The following is a 17,982-nucleotide window of genomic DNA, read 5'->3' on the forward strand; positions in this document are numbered from 1 at the left end:
AATTAAAACCAAAGTTAACAAAATGTGGCAAGAACAATGGAACACAAACATAAAGGGCAGGTTTTTATATAAGATCCAGAAACAGGTTCCCTCCAAAAGACCAGGAAGTTGGAATTGAAGGGAGGAAACTGTAATGACGAGACTGAGAATAGGTCACACTAGTCTTAATCACAACCTCAACATGATAGGGAAACATAATACGGATCAGTGCACGTTATGCAACCAAAACCAAAGTGAAACTGTAGAACATGTTTTATTAGATTGTCCAGCATATAATAATGAGAGAACAGTCATGCTGGAAAATATGAAACCACTAGGATATACAAGTATCACATTGGAAAGTTTACTATCTTTCTCAAATATAAGACCATCAGCCTGGAAACTCCTCATTGATTTCTTAAAATCAACCAGATTATATGAGAGGATTTAGCAGACCTTTTTTTTTTTTTTTCTCTTCTCTTATGTCTAATCTCCATTGATGCTCCACACCCACCCAACAGTTGGTGGCGGTAATGCACCATGCTGGATGCCAACCGCCAATAAAATTAAAGAAGAAGAAGAAACTGGTCCCTCGCTAGAGCGAAAAGTCGACCGTCTGCTACCACCATGTGGTGCAGAGATGAAAAACAAGAGTCTTTTACAGGCCTGTGTGTGACCCACTTCGGCACCCGTAGAGTTCCCATAAACTAGACGTGTACTTACTGTATTATTGCTATGTAGTTTCATCAGAATCGGGAAATGCGACTGTTTACAACTTCACACAGAACTCATCTCTAACTACTGTCCGTCACCCGACTCACTTTTAACCTTACTAATGTGTTCAAGGCATAATGTCGTCGGATTTAATGTTAGATTTCGTGAATCAGTCAATAATGAATAAGGAAGCAGGAGACATTTCCATCGATCAGGATGGAGAATGGGGTACGTTAAGATACACTTTCTAGAAATATCCATGACAGCGCGTGCGGCTTGCGACAAGCATTAACTAACGTTACCGACTTCTACTACTAGATTTACTATTAGCAAAATCTCTTAACGTATAGCTAAATATCATTATGGAGCGACTTTATATGGTGGTTAGTTTTTGTTTTCGTTAACTGACTGGTGAACTTGTTTCCCATTCATCCATAGACCGTGTTGTGGCTCCAATTTAAAATGTAAGTTAACGTCAGTTGAATGAAAAATATAAACATGAATAAATTCGAAATTAAATTAAAAAATAAACTTCGTTTATTCAACTTCACATCACTATTAATGTGTTTTGGGTTATGTAAATTACAACACATTGTAATTGTCTTGTGAATACACAGGTATAGTTATACTTAATCACAGTGTGTCTGTTAGTAACGCCGCATTAGGTTAACATATAAAAGAAACTGCAATGGAAACCAAAATACCTGTGTTACATGACACCTCAGGGTGAATGGTTGCAGGTAGCTTGACCTGGATACAAACCCACAACTCCAAAGAATGTTATGTTATGTTCATTTCCTGCCTTTTGTCTTACTCAATTTCATGACACTGTCTTTTACTTGTGCAGATATCAGTTTGTTTGATGAGCTGGAGGATCTTGGGGATGCTGACGAGTTTCTGAAGGCGCTGGTGGAGAGTGTAGGCTATGTGAGTCAAATCTGTCAAAACAGGTTCATCACGCAATAGTTTTTCTTGGAATTGGAATTTTGTTATTTTTTTCAATTGCATTTGGAAAAACTCATTCTTTTAAAGACTACCCAAGGCTGCGTTTCCCAAAAGCAGAAGTTTGTAGAAAAACATCAATAATTAAGAATGAAAAAGAAAAAAATTGTTGATCTTTGCTTCTTCAGGACACCTCTGTTCCTGGCCTGAACTTTGACATTGAGCACCCAGTGTGGAGTAGCCCTCGTTCAGGTAATAGATTTCTGTGGACTGGACATGACTAGTTTTGAATTTCTATAACAGCAATGAATTCATAGGAACTCAATATTTTTGAGAAACGTTTAGAATATCACCAAAGCAAAAAATAAAAAAACGTACATGTACAGTCACTATTCGAGGGTCACGTCACTGTGTCCAGGTAAAACATTTGAATATTTTTTTTTCTGTCCTTGTTCACTCTGCTCTCACAGATGGTGATGTAACCGTGGACTCACTGTCACCAAACCACACGCTCAGTTCAGTGTCCTCTCCAGCGTCAGTAGAGCCCCACTCACCGTACTCCACTCATGTGAGTCAAACTCCACCCCCAAAACAAAGATGCACTGCCTTTTGCATTTCTACTTCTGTTGTTTCTTGAAGTAGAGACCAGGAGAACTTGGATAGGTTTTTCAGCAGGATTCTTTATTGAGAAAAACGTCTTTCCGCTGAGGTTCCAAGTCTGACTAAAGCCAGTTGAACATTGTATTTTATATACATTTCAAGGGGAGGGATTATACAGCAGGGGAGGAGACACTCTAAGCAATACAATGCCTGATTTAATCAGCATAAGAGTGTCAATCAAATGCATAGATGCTAATCCAATCACTCAGCATAACAGTGTCACTCAAATGCATAGATTCAATCAGCCTGCCACTCAGGGGTTCCAAAAGTCATTAAAGACAAATGGTGCTCATTTTAGAAACAGGAACTGGCCTGGAAGAATCTGATATCATAATTTTTACCTTAAATGCTAAATACAGTGTACTTTCTTAAATTTGTAATCCCACACTACTGAAATTTGCATCTAAATATGTCCGTGTTTTGAACGTTTACAGTCACTGACAAACTTACATGCACAGCACACCATTTTTATTTTTAATTTGTTTGCATACATCAACATACACAGATAATGATAATAATAACAAAACATTTAGGAATTGCAAAAGAGACACAATTTTATAAAAATACTTTATTTTAAATTTATTTTATTTATATATTTATAAAGCAAAATTATATACTATTTTACTTTCTTAATTTATTTTATTTTGTTATATATATACTCAGATGTAGTTCTATTTTCTTCCTTTATTTAATGACTTCATTAGTCAAATGCCCATCCAGTGCCCAGATGGAGTGTGTTTGGGCTGCACTGGTCCTGCCAGCTGCTGTGGTTCAGGGATCAAGAGGGCAGACACGCACATACACCCATGTGAATTAGGTGTCTAATTAAGACTCCACTGTGTTAACGAATGTCTTAATCAGCTCTCAGCACATCATCAAACTAATTAATGTCTCACATTGAGATGTGTCCAGGCTTATTTTGTAATGTGTGTTGACAGTTCAAGGTGTATTAGCTAAAATCACAGTGTCCCTTTCAAGGTTTCAAAGAAAAACAGAAGCTGTGTTTACATTACCCAAATTGAAATTGCGACTTGAAAATACGCCCAATGGAAACACGTCAATTTCTCAAAAACTCCCTTATATTGCAAAAAAATTAGGTGTGAGGTGGATTTTCATGCAGTTCGAAAAAGGAATATTTCGTAAAACTGCAATGGAAATGTTTTGTTTTTTTCGCATTTACAGGTGACCTGGCATAGATAGGCGTGGTATGTTTGGACAAAAGATGAGACCGTAGGGGTGTAACGATACACTCGAGTCACGATTCGATATAAATCGCGATACTGATCTCACGAAACGATATGTATCTCAATATTTTAAGCCAAAATAAAGAAGATTTTTTTTAATTAAAATAATATTATTATTATTAGCGCATTATTATCAGGACCCACAAATATTGCCCCATTGCATTATTATACAGTTATATTCAACATTATATATAGACGTTTAATGTAGTAATATCAATGAAACGCCGTAAACGTTAATTTTTTTCTCTCACGCATTACTCACGCTTTCAATGCAGGCAGCATTCTCTCCCGGTGCTCACTTTGTCCTGCCTCTCCCGCTATTAATGCACGATACATAAGAATAAACCATCTAAAATGCTTTGAATAATCATACTACTAAAACGAAATGTGATCTAAATGATGTTTGCACTTTCAAACATATTTGGATTTGGATTAGAGACTCGAATAGTTATTTTTACGATGCCTTTATTACATTTTTTGGATCTTTTAAGTTTGAGAGGAAGGGACTTTAAATGGAGGGACAAATTCTCTCAGGATTTATAAAGAATATCTTCATGAGGGTGAGTACATGATGACAGAGTTTACATTTTTGGGTGAATTATACCTTTATAAATACAGCAAGTTGAGCCTCGGATAAAATAACTCTATCGAGAATCATGTCGTTTACATCAACGATACATATCGTTGCATTTTTATATTGCGATATAACGATTAAAGATATATTGTTACACCCCTACGAGACAGAGTTCTTTATTAAACTCATAAAATAAAAAAGAATTACGGGAATACAGGATTCTAAACAACAAAGAAATACCACAATTTATCAAGACCTCGAAGCAGATATGAGGAAGAAACACCCAGAAACACCTTATACATTATAGTAAATGGGGCGTTCCTTGTCATTAATGCCTGGATAACACGCCTACGTCTCCTTCGATTAAAAATAATGGCTAGTGCGAAGACTGCGATATATGTTAACCTACCAAGACTCTTAGAATGACTTATCGCAAGAGAAAAAAAAAACCTTCAGTCGCATAACTTTGGTTAATGGAAACGCCATTAAAAAAGCATTTCACAATGCTTTTTTTTCAACATTTAGAAGAAAATATTGCAAAATATTACGCAAATCTGTAATGGAAACCAGGCTACTATCACACATACATGTTTCAGTGAAAACCTAAATACTTGAATCTCGGTGTCACCTCAAAATTTATGAGAAGGGAACTAAAAACCATAGCAGTTTAAAGTCAGTGAATTATTTAACATGCCACATTTTTGCTATAGTTTGCATATACTGAATGTTATCACATTCTGTTCTGTTACTGAATGATGCAACATCTTGTAAGGGACGTGCACACGGGACACCTTCTTGTTTACAGAAAATAGACAGTTGGATGAATGAAACTAAACGAAGGATACTACATTTTAAAAGTTGAACTATTTTTAATATGTTTAAAGAAAAATGACTCGCAAGGCTCCGTTACAGTCAGACACAAGGTAATGACTGTAGACACATTAAAGAATAGGGTGGCATCATAGGTGTTCTGTAGTGGGTTATGGTTTTATTGATCTGTTGTTGGAAATGTGCAAACAGTTAAGTAATGATATGTATACTTTTAGTATATACCATCTGGATTCACAACCCAGTAATCCCATGCTTGAGCGCACTTTCAGTTCTCTTTATCTCTATAAGGGCACTGATGGCTTTTCTTTGATAGACCTAACTAACCATTATGCTGTCGTACTTTTGTCATGTCAGAAATTGATTTGTTCATTCTATTCAAATATGCTTTCTTCAGGATGAGGCGCTATCTCCAGTCTCCTGGCATTCTCAGCCCTCTCCACTGTCTGTCTCTTCTGACTCGAGCGGTTTTGCTGAGGCACCCACTGAGAGAAAGCCTTCCAAGAGGACCAATCAGACAAAAGGTGAAGTACATTCATTTAGAATAGCTGAAACCTCCCTAATTTCCTTATTTGAACTATTTATTTCTAACTTTTTATAAAAAAGTTGATTAACAGCAAAATTGTTCTCACAGCAAAGCCTGTCCAACCAGCGAAGAGACCCATTCAGGTTAGCCCCAATGTTTCCATTCAGCCTAAACCACTCATTACCACGGTGCCCATCACCCGTGCTACAGCCCCACTTCAGACTAAGACCATCATCATCCAACCTCTCCAGACTACTGTTCTGCCTGTGATGAAACCTTCACCTGTCACTATTCAACCAGCACCCCCTACAGGTAAAAACAAAACAAAAACGGTTACTTATTCTGCCACACTTTTTTTTAAAGCACTCTTTTTAGCAGTCTAGTATGTGATAAAAGGTCTCGGTATGTTTATATACATTTTTATACCTTTTTTATTCGTTTTTTTTGCAAAATCAAATGTTTCAGGGTGTATTGCAACGCTCTGTTCATGCATACAAAAACCAGCAGATGGCGCAAAGCATCAACTTTTTGTAATATTGGTGGGCATCTCATTTTAAAGTCGATCTTCAAGCAAACTGGGAATTGTTCTTCAACTGCTGTTACATATCCTAGAAAAAGCAGAAGCGAAGTAGAATGAGCTGCCTGTTTCTGACTTTCTGACATTCACACATTGTTTTAAGGGGATGTTTAGAGTTGGGTAATTTGTACAACAAAAGTGGTTGTTAACTAGACAGTCATTAACTATCTATGGCAGTTATATGTGTGCAAAAATTAATTTATTAAATGTAATTCATAGATCTTATATATATGTATAAATATATGATTAATGATTCATGTAATATTAATTTTACTTTTATAATTGTATAAGTTATTTACAGTGTGTGTGTATGTATGTGTATATGTGTGTATATGTAAATATATGATATATATATATATATATATATATATATATATATAAATAAATTAAGTTTTGCATAACATTATGACCACTGAAAGGTGAAGTGAATAACACTGATTATCTCTTCATCACGGCAGCTGTTAGGGGGTGGGATATATTAGGGAGCAAGTGAACATTTTGTCCTCAAAGTTGAACTGTTAGAAGTGTAGACTGTAAAAAAAATATGGACGTAGTGTCCATGACATCACCCATAGGATTCTGAAGAGCAGTTTTAAAGCATAATGTTGGGTCGAGCTGGCCGTTGCCATCTTGGCAGCGCGTCACTGCCGGATAATATGAAAATAGAAAAAGGCGGGACATGGGTGGCTGAGGTGACGCGATGACTAACAGGCAGCCGATAAATGGCTATCCACCTGTCAGTCAAAGTGGCCATGCTGTTAATTATGCAGAACTTTAAGGCTTTATAATAATGTATACGAATGAGTTTTAAAAAAATATTCACCCCCCTCACAGTTGTTATGAAGGGCAACATTAGCTATATAGACCAAAACCACAATTTGTACCAGGCTGTAAACATGTTTGGGCATTTTAACATGGAGCTCAATGAGTTTCTGCTCCCTTTTGGAGCCTGTCCCTAGCGGCCAGTCGATGAATTGTAGTTTAAGTCACTTCCGTATTGGCTCCAAGAGAAATTGCAGGAGGTTGCCGCTTGGTTAGAAGCAGGAAAAATGGGCAAGCATAAGGATTTGAGCGAGTTTGACATGGGCCAAATTGTGATGGCTAGACGACTGGGTCAGAGCATCTCCAAAACGTCAGCTCTTGTGGGGTGTTCCCGGTCTGCAGTGGTCATTATCTATCAAAAGTGGTCCAAGGAAGGAAGGAACAGTGGTGTACTGGCGACAGGGTTATGGGCGGCCAAGTCACATTGATGCATGTGGGGAGCGAAGGCTGGCTTGTTTGGTCCGATCAAAGATGAGCAAATTGCTCAAAAAGTTAATGCTGGTTGTGATTTCAAAAAAGTTTTTTTGTCAGAATAGAATACACAGTGCGTTGCAGTTTGTTGCGTATGGGGCTGCATAGCTGCAGACCAGTTAGGGTGCCCATGCTGACCCCTGTTCACCGCCAAAAGTGGAAACAGTGGGCTCGTGAGCATCAGAACTGGACCCCGGAGCAAGAAAGTGGCCTGGTCTGATGAATCACGTTTTCTTTTACGTCACGTGGATGGCCGGGTGCGTGTGCGTCGCGTACCTGGGGATCACATGGCACCAGGATGCACTATGGGAAGAAGGCAAGCCGGCGGAGGCAGTGTGATGCTTTGATTATTGTTCTGCTGGGAGACCTTGGGTTCTGCCATCCATGTGGATGTTACTTTGACACGTACCACCTGCCTAAGCATTGTTGCAGACCATGTACATCCTTTCATGGAAATGGTATTCCCTGGTGGTTGTGGCCTCTTTGAGCAGGATAATGCACACTGCCACAAAGCAAAAATGGTTCAGGAATGGTTTGAGGAGCACAACGAGTTTGAGGTGTTGACTTGGCCTCCTAATTCCCCAGATCTCAATCCAATCGAGCATCTGTGGGATGTGCTGAACAAACAAGTCCGATCCATTGAGACGCCGCGCAACTTACAGGACTTAAAGGATCTGCTGCTAACAACATTGTGCCAGATACCACGGCACACCTTCAGGGGTCTAGTGGAATCCATGCCTCGCCATGTCAGGGCTGTTCTGGCAAAAGGGGGACCAACACTGTATTAGGTCATAATGTTATGCCTGTTTGGTATTAAAAAAATAAATGATAGAGAGATAGATAGATATATGAATAAGTAATGCATATGTGGATGCAATTTTTTTCTTTTTGAATGTTCTTTGGGAAACTGTTTATTTCTCAAATTGTATGTTTTAATTAGTGCATTCATTCTTACTGCAGTCAATGCTGATTTATTGTGATTGAGCACAGTAGGAAAAAGATTTCTCCACAGACTGCTCTGATGAAATAGGCGACTCTGTATAATGTCTTGAGTGTTAAACTATGGCTGTCAAGAATCAGCAAGCTTCAGTATCCGTTTCCTTGTGACTAGTATAAACATTTACCTCACACACCTGGAAACACAACTGGAGCAGAAGGCAAGAGCAGCCTGAATTCAAATCTTATCCTGTAATCACCTTATCTAAAACACTACTTGATTTTACAAATAACTGTACTCCAGTGTGTTCAAACAATCAATTTTCACTCCGTTTTTGAGAACTGTATGAACGGTTTCTTGGAATAAGGCATTGCGTGTCGATACAGTTTAGTTTATAAGTTCTATGCCTCACAAAGTACTACAAACTTTTTCTCGTTTTCTCAGTAGGAAAAGAAAGAACTGACACAAGCTGCTTATATACGTATTGAATACATCTGTGTGAAACCTAGCGGAAGTGCACTTTGAACTGATTGCGTTCATGCTACAGTAATTATTTTCTGGCTAACCGCAGAGTTTTTATGCAAGGTTAATTGTAGTTTGTCGGAAGACTAATGGGTAAGTCAGTGGGTGGCTGAGAGAATGGAAGTCGTTCGGAATGAACCCTGCCAGGGTGCCACAGCGAATTCCTCTCATTTAACTCAACACCAACAGCAAACCGTCATGCCTGACAAATTGTGTTTGTCTGTGTTACCTGGTGGTGACGTGTTTTGTTCTGGTTGAAGGATGTTGCTTGGCACAACGGTTTCCTTTGTGATTAAAAAAGTTTTTTTCCCCCCCTTTTTGGGGTTATTAAACCAGTCTGTGCTGTAAAAGCTTTACTTGCAGAGTCTTGAGATTAATGGAGATCAGTAAAAGTGAAGAAAAATAACCGCAAACATAACTCGCAATATATTTCTTACTTTATTTGAATGGTAAAGAGTTTAAACTAAATGTGTTTCTCTTGCAGGTCAACAAATGCTGCTATCTCAGCCCACTCAGGTTGTCCAGCTTCAGACGCCTCAGGCAATGCCCACGCATGTAGTCACTGTGCCAACGCTGGCTCAGGACAGATCCATCTCTGTTGTTTCCCCGGTAACAGCATCTCCTGTGGTCACCATGACACTGCAGAATTCCATCCCTGACGATGATGTGAGTTTCTACCGCCAGAATTTCGCAAAAACACTGTTTATTTGCCAAAATTACCTGTTAATATGGTATTGCATGGGTTAAGGGTTATGACAATTTATTTTGTGGTTTATAAATGTGAATCATCACTGCATATGGCACCAGTCCGCTGTCATTCAGCTAGTTGTCCACCAACAGAGTTCAACTAGCTCAGTTTTGATATTTTTAACAGCAATGCTTACATTGCTTTTCAGTGTGGTAAAACCCTCTCTAATAAGAAGACTGATAAGCCATATTGTTGTTTAGGCAACTCACTAACTAGTTGTTTTATGAAAATATGTACAATACCGTTCAAAAATTTGAGGTTAAGAATTTTTAAAATATTTTTGAAAGAAATCTCTTATGCTCACCAAGGCTGCATTTATTTAGTTCGAAAATACAGTGAAAACGGAAGTATCACAGTTTAAAATAACGGTTTTCTACTTGAATATATTTAATTTAAACGTTTTTGTAGGTTCTTTAAAAGTTCAAAAGAACAGCATTTATTTGATGTAGAAATGTCCTGTAAAAATCTTTACTGTCAAGATTTGATCAATTTTATGGATCCTTGCTGAATAAAATTATAAATTTCTTTGCTTTCCAAAAAAAAAAAAAAAAAATCCAAACCGTACTAATCCCCAAACTTTTATACAAAAGTGTACCAGTAGTTTTGCACATCCCAATTTAGTGCGCAGTTATCCCAGGTGCAGATCTGTACCAAAAAGAGCTGCTATGAGGATTGAGTTTGTCAGAAAACCAGATATTGACAGTGAAAGTCTTTGTGGTATTCCACAAATAAAGAGACCATGCAGCAATGTTTTTGAACTGGAATGGGTTGATGTACAAGCCAACGTGATTTGCCTTGTAAAGCTGATGGCAAGTATATTTTACAGTCACAATAATCTCTATGCAAACATTAATTGAAGTGTTCACAAATATTTACGATTTATGATGTTGATAACCGTTAAAACGCATCATCACAGTCTGTGAAAAGGGTTCATTATCTGACCAGAAGCCTAATCTTAAACTCGGTAAACTTGCTTCTGGAATAACTTGTTAAAGGCCTGATTATTCACCATGGGGAAACAGAGAAAAAAAACAGCAGCCACTTCTTGTAATAATATAGTATTTTCTCAGTTTGACAATTGGCAATATTAAAGATTAAATAATAATAATTAAATTTAATGTAATCTTTGTATTCATACAGACTGAATACATTTGTTTAAGTATTAAACAATTGTCTTAAATATTGTTTAAGAATATAGTTACTGTTACACTAAGGTGAAAATTTTGGAGGTGGTATGATTTTTTAATGCTTTTTTATGTCTCTTATGCTCAAAAAGACTGCATTTATTTGATCAAAAATACAGAAAAAATAGTAATATTATGAAATAGGCCAATTTAAAATAAGTTTCAGCAGCCATTACTTGAGTTTTCAGTGTCTCATGATTCTTCAGAAATAATTCTAATATGGTGATTTGGTGCTCAAGAAACACTTTTTTATTATTATATTATTCATGCTGCTTATTATTATTTGTGGAAACCGTGATACATTTTTTGAGGATTCTATTATGAATTAAGTTTAAAAGAGCAGCATTTATTTGAAATAGAAATCTTTACTGTCACTTGTGATAAATTTGAATGCATTTTTGCCAAATACGTTTTTTTTTTTTATCTCGCTGACCCTACACTTTTTCTCACCGAATCTCAGTAATAGTCTTTAATGCATCAGTCTCTAATTCTAGTGTATTTACTCAAGGACTTTTAGCTGCTGTGTGTTATTTCCTGTCCAAAAATTTAAATTGATTGACTTTTCAAAAATAAAGTGTGGCTCTGCAGCACTTTTCACATTGCTCTGTTTGTTTTGGTGTCTCGACATGGCAACACTGGCGCAACCAATAGCATGAGTTTGTGGTGGGATTTCCTGTTTTGAAAACCTGTTTTCATAATCTTAGTTTAATAATGCTATTCATGTAGAAATTACACGCTGAACAAGAAAGCTAGAAAGGGAACCTGAATGATCAAGGATCTGGTCTTACTTTGATATTAGTATTTACTCATCAAATGGTTCTCTAATCAAAAGCATGTGTTCTCCCAGATGCGCTGACATCAGCGAAAAGCCCTACCCAGATGTGAGAAATTAGGCTGTTTATATTTGAGAGAGGAGGAGAAGGTGTTATGGTTGAGACTCCTTGATGAGAAGAGCGCATATTTCTGTAGAAGGGATAATGGTGGATAAAGAGTGTCACTTTTCTTCACAAAAAAGAATTTGAGATCAATAATTGTCAAACCCCGTGCAGTACTGCTCCCTTTGGGCCGCAAAGCCCCTGTTGAAGAGCCTTTTTCTAAAGGATTTGGAAGTAACTGTAGCTGCTTGGTATATGTGTATATATTATAAATGTAATTTTATTCCTGTGATGGCAAAGCTGAATCATTAGCATCATTACTCCAGTCTTCAGTTTCATATGATCCTTCAGAAATCATTCTTAAATGCTGATCTGGTGCTCAAGAAACATGTATTATTTGTGTTTCTAAAATGACACACTAAAATGTGTATTATTTTATTTTATAGGACATTGTCATTCTGATAAGCACATTACGTTGTGTTTAAAGAACAATATTTTTTTCCCCTTTTTTTTTTTGTAAGAGTATGGCTCTTAGAGTCAACTTTTTGTCCCAGTGTTCCTAGCAACCAACCAACAGTGAGCTCATGCTCTCATTATTTTCCATTAAAGTATTTGTTCCGACATACTGTAGGTTCAACTGACCTCAGATTAATTAAATGGAGTTGAGGATTAGTCTCAAATTCCTGTGCATTTAGCACTGCCTTTTCCACATTGGGTGTTGTTACAGCTTTCGCTCCGAGCTCTTTTCAATTTCCAAGTTCTCTGGAAAAAAAAAAAAAAAACAGCAGAGCACCTGTGTGTACATTAGTTAGGTTCGTGTAGGTGGAGTGGCATTGATTGGGAGAGAACATAGAGACCTCCATAGAAGTACTGATAAACACAGGCCCTGTAGTAAACATTGCTGGGTAATGTCAGAAATTACTGCTTAACATCAGACTTCTTAACTATAGTTGTGTGAAAAGTCAGTCAGCCAGATAACACCCCTCTCAAATGTTTTAATCTCAAAAACTGTCAATGGGTGCATATTCATTTAGTTGTTACGCTATAAAATGCTGCGTATGCGTATGCACTGCAGTCAATATTTTATAATGTCAATATTTATTATTTGATATGGGATGGGATGTACAAAATTTAGTTGACGAATATAATGTCATAAATTTGTATTAAAACCAAATTTTGTGGAAACTGAGCTCCTGAAATATGAGTATACTTAGGTTTTCACTATTTTAAAGACATTACTTGATTCTTTTGACTTTGTATATTAGCTTCTCGCGTATTAATTTTACATATGTTCAAGTTTATGAAATTAAATTATGCATATAGTGTTGTTATTAGTACCATATTTTTGTCAACGGTATGTTTTAGTTAAGTTGAATTATCATAATGATGCTTCTCATTCATCTGTCATTGATTCGACTTCATTATCATTATGATAATTACTTGCGTGGGTAGTGCATTGTGCAAAAACCTTCGCCACCAATAATGATGGCCCAGGGGTCATATGAATCACTTATGAATTTATTAGTATGATATAATGATGTAAATACAGTGCAATATTTACATTGCAATAATTATGCATCACTCAGAGTTACCGTGAAGACGTATGACAGGAAAAAATGAATACTATATTGCCACATAACATTGCAGCTGTCTTCTCCAAATCACCAGGATATCCATCCATGGCTAATTGTATTGCGTGCACAGGAGCATTATTTAGGACATACAGTGGCGTAGCACAGTTGTTGTGAATGAGCGTTCACTGCTCTCATGTTTCTCAGCTGAATGGCTGCATGTATATAAAGTTCATGTGTCTAAAACCCCCGTAGTGCAGCGCCATGTGAGTTCTGTTTCCTACTGTTAAAATATGACACGTTGAGTGAGATCCATATTTTATAGTAGATTAGTATCAGCTGTGCAGTAGCCACCATGCATGTGCATTTCATTCCCATCTGCATGCTTATGTTGTATTTCATGACTTGTGTGATTTTTAGACAGTGTTGAATGCATTCAGTTCACACACGCTGTCATTTAGACTCGGTCGTGAATGTCTGGGCCGAAAGGGAAGAAAAACAAGTTCACACATTTATAGCAACAGTTATTGTCTCCATATGCACCAGCGGTTTCCTTGTAAAATCCACATCATCTTTGCATGTTGCAATTCTGCAGGTATCAGATTTTATTATTATAGTCTCTAATTATAAATCGGCCTTTTGTAATTTTTTTATTTAGACAAGTTTCAAATGTAGACTTTCTAATGTTTGAAGGTGTGAATTGGATTCAAAGTCTGAAGAATATCTAATGTCTAGTATGTAAGCAATGACTCCGCTAGATGGATCTCACAATAAGGGGAATATGATGAAAGACTCGCATCTGTAGCCTCAATGTCTGTTGGCTTTTAGAAAAAACTTTTTTAGCAGAGCGCAGCCACATGTTAACTCTCTCTCCTGCCTCTGTTTTTGTCCTTTATTCTGAGCTGCAGACTCTTGGTTGGGGTTTTATACTCCTACGTGGCAGACACACACACGATCATGCATGAACTCTCACACTCACGCAGGCCACTCTCTGCTGCAAAGAGAAAGGGAAAAACGGAGTGATGCTTTTATGCATTTCAAACAGATTATGCAATAGGGCTCAACACTAAGGATTTTTTTCTCTGCATGTCTAATCAGATATGCACTATATTGCCAAAAGTTTTGGGACACCTGATTTTACATGCACATTAACTTTAATGACATCACATTCTTAATCAGTAGGATTTAATATGGAGTTGGCCCATCCTTTACAGCTATAAAGGCCTGTTCAGACCGGGACGATTTTCGTGCGCGTTTATCGCCAACGTTTAACGCCTCGTGACTAAACAAAGGGCGCCAATGTGAGTGTGCACACCAACGCGTAAAGCGGCGCGTTAAAAACTGGCCGACCAATGAGATCAGCGATTTTGTTCACGTGCCTGGAGCTGCTGAAGTGACGGTAAAACACGACTTGGTGGCCTCAAGCACAAAACGGTCTTGCCGAGCACACATTAATACGACGAAGAAGTAGTAAGTAGACAAAGAAGAAAATGAGCTGATAATGCTGCCTGCCAGTTAGCAAAAAGTGTGTGAATGGTTTTGACCATAGACATAATATATCTGTGGTTTTGGCCATAGACAGGTTTTGGGAAGCACGTAAATACTGTCTTCTTCTTCTGTGTGACAAGCGAGTGTCAGAAGCGTAAAGTGATGCAGCACCACCTTGTGTACCGGGAGCGCTATCTACTGAATGTGCACGTTCACTCGGCGCATCGCCAGTGAAAATCGCTTGGGTGTAAACACTCAAGACGCGCTGAAAAACGTCACGAAAAACGCTGCCGATAAGCGTGCGCGATATTCGTCCCGGTGTGTACAGGCCTTAACAGCTTCAACTCTCCTGGGAAGGCAAGGGTTTAGGAGTGTGTTTATGGGAATTTTTCTCCGCTCTAATTCAGAGTCCAGTGGCGGCGTGCTTTACACCACTGCATCTGACGCTTTGCTTTGCACTTGGTGATGTAAGGCTTGTATGCAGCTGCTCAGCCATGGAAACCCATTCCATGAAGCTCTCTACGCACTGTTCTTGAGCTAATCTGAAGGCCATGAGAAGTTTGGAGGTCTGTTGCTATTGACTCTGCAGAAAGTTGGCAACTTCTGCGCACTGTGCACCTCAGCATGCGCTGACCCCACTCTGTGATTTTTACATGGCCTACCACTTCGTGGCTGAGTTGCTGTTGTTCCCAATTGCTTATCAAATTTTTATAATACGACTAACAGTTGAATGTGGAATATTTAGTAGTGAGGAAATTTCACGAATGGACTTCTTGCACAGGTGGCAACCTATCACGGTACCACACTTGAATTCACTGAGCTTCTGAGAACAACCCATTCTTTCACAAATGTTTGTAGACGCATCTTCATGCCTAGGTGCTTGATTTTATACACCATGGAAGTGATTGGAACACCTGAGTTCAATGATTTGGAGGTGTGTCCCAAAACTATGAAAAAAACTAAATATTTTTTTTATATATGTACATCATGCTTTGTTTTAATTTATATTAAATCATTTTTTTTTTTTATTACAGTCAAATCTAAACAGTTGCTCATGTTCTTACACACGGATGTGATTAATAGCTAAAAACAATAATGCCATCCCACCCTTTTCATTTTGTAGAAATATTAATTTACCATATTTTTTGCAGTGAATCTTTTCCTGTTTTGGTCAATGGATCGCATCCCTCAGTTTAGAGCAAACAGGATTCATGGAATGGTGTATGGCGATGAATTAGTTTTAAGTCAAGAAGATTAAAAATAGCATATGTCAGAGTTCTATGTTTATCTTTCCTATCTTTTATTTACCAGCACTAATGTCATGATCATGCAGTGGTAAAATGTGAAAGCCCATTGAAACTGTCACAGTCCATAGAGGGCCATTAAGTGTGTGTGTGTGTGTGTGTGTGTGTGTGTGTGTGTGTATTTGTGGAGGTTAGCACAGCTGTAGTTTAACTATGGCTGCTTGTGGTTTGGCCTCAGAGGAGGTTTTGGGTTGAGGGGGTTTAGGAGGAATTGCAGTGCAACAGTAAAACTGGCAGGTGGGGCAGGTGTCTTTGAGTGTGTGTGTGCTTATATTTAGCTGCTGGAGAGTTATTGCGGCGTGGGATGTTTGAAACAGCTGAATGCTGATAACTATGTAATGCTTTGTTATAGCAGTTTAAGATTAATGATCTTTGGCAAGTCATTCTCTGCAGCGTTGAGCAGATTCCCTGCCCCAGTAGACTGAGACTCTTTAAACCTTTCTTTATACATAAAGTCATAATTTGCACTATTAATAAACCAATATATCAGCCGGAATGATTAATTGGCCATTTTATATTACTGACATTGCTTGATAAGTGTGCATGCCTGGCTGATATGAGCACTTGTTTTCTATTTCGAATATTGTATAAAATGTTTCATTTGTTATCATTAAACTGTATTATTAATAGTGCTTTCTTTTCTGCTCTGACCTTTTATTTTATTTGTTTATTTATTTATTTGTTTTTGGTGTTTTTTGCCTGTTGGATAAAATCCCCATAGATTTAGAGTGAAGAAGGGACCATATTATCATAGATTTATTAATTTGTCACTTTAGTAAGTAACTACTCTACTGTTCAAACGTTTTGGGTTGGAAAGATTGTGTTCACCAAGGCTGCATTAATCTGATTTTGTGAAATATTACAACTTAATTCAGATTACAATAACTTTTCTGTTTTAATATTTTTAAAAATGTAATATATTCCATTTGATGGCAAAACTGAATTTTCAGCTTTAGTCTTCAGTGTCACATGATCCTTCAGAAATCATTGTAATATGCTGATTTGTTTCTCAAGAAACATGTATTATCAATGTTGAAAACAAATTAATCATTTTGTGTAAACTGTGGTCATTTTTTTCAGGATTATTTGATGAATAGAAAGTTCAAAAGAACAGCATTTATTATTTATTAGATTTTTTCTTCTTCTAACATTCAGTGTTGGGTAAGTTACAAAAGTTATTAATTAATAATTCATCTTCAACAGTGTAATTACTGTAAATTACTGTACTAATTACTCTGCATTAAATAGTAATGCAATACTTTTTAGATAATTACATCAGAAGTAACTAATTAAATTACAGAAAAATTAAGAGTAATGCCTTGCTTAATTATTATTATTTTCAAGGGAAAAGTAATTAAATTACAGTAATTAATTACTTAGTAATGAGTGACACCAATCACTGGTAACATTATACATGCCTTTACTGTCATCAGACTGTTAACCCCATAACGGTTATGTATGACCTACTTACTGCTAATAGATAGTTACATACCAGCCACCACATAAAAAGGAAGATGAACTTCTGTTAAGGTGCTTTAAATGTGTTTTTTTTTTTTTTTTTTTTTTTTTTTTGGCCACTGTGATAAATCGTTGTATGGAAAAGATATGTGAGAAGATTATATTAAAATTCTATATTTGTGTTCCATGGAAAAATAACAGCGTATGGGTTTGGAACGACATGAGGGCGAGTTAAAAATGACACAATTTTCATTCTTGGGTAAATTGTTTCTTTAATTATAGTTTTGGTTGTGGATGCCATCTAGAAACTAGGTTATTTCTCCAGAATACAGATTTTACAGAAAGAGAATATAGACTTTTTTTTTATATAGTTGAGGTTCAAAAAAGTCTTGAGATGGGCACAACAGGTAAATGTTTCTTTTTCTTTTTCTAAAACACTTGTCTAAGCACAAGTAGATTAATTGTTCCCCTTTTTCTCACGACACTCAGCATTATAAATAACTCACTTAAGCACATCATTTCTAAAGCAGATTCCTTAGGGTAAAATAAACTGTCTTG

General features: G+C 37.0%; 1 protein-coding gene across 2 annotated transcripts in view; it reads left to right on the plus strand.

Annotated features, from left to right (window-relative positions):
* The first annotated feature begins 615 nt into the window (after nucleotides 1-615).
* atf6 (activating transcription factor 6) overlaps nucleotides 616-17,982 on the plus strand; it is a 46,223-nt gene continuing 28,856 nt past the window's right edge. For both annotated transcript variants that reach the window (XR_013817669.1, XM_079831757.1), the window contains exons 1-7: nucleotides 616-921; nucleotides 1,541-1,620; nucleotides 1,824-1,887; nucleotides 2,106-2,203; nucleotides 5,339-5,465; nucleotides 5,576-5,779; nucleotides 9,281-9,462. Coding sequence is in view for 1 of the 2 variants with exons in the window: in XM_079831757.1 (XP_079687883.1) it covers nucleotides 831-921; nucleotides 1,541-1,620; nucleotides 1,824-1,887; nucleotides 2,106-2,203; nucleotides 5,339-5,465; nucleotides 5,576-5,779; nucleotides 9,281-9,462 (846 nt within the window). In the remaining variant the exon portion in view is untranslated. The remainder of the gene's footprint in view (nucleotides 922-1,540; nucleotides 1,621-1,823; nucleotides 1,888-2,105; nucleotides 2,204-5,338; nucleotides 5,466-5,575; nucleotides 5,780-9,280; nucleotides 9,463-17,982) is intronic.

This window comes from Gobio gobio (genome assembly GCF_949357685.1).
Source record: "Gobio gobio genome assembly, chromosome: 12".
Taxonomy (NCBI): domain Eukaryota; kingdom Metazoa; phylum Chordata; class Actinopteri; order Cypriniformes; family Gobionidae; genus Gobio; species Gobio gobio.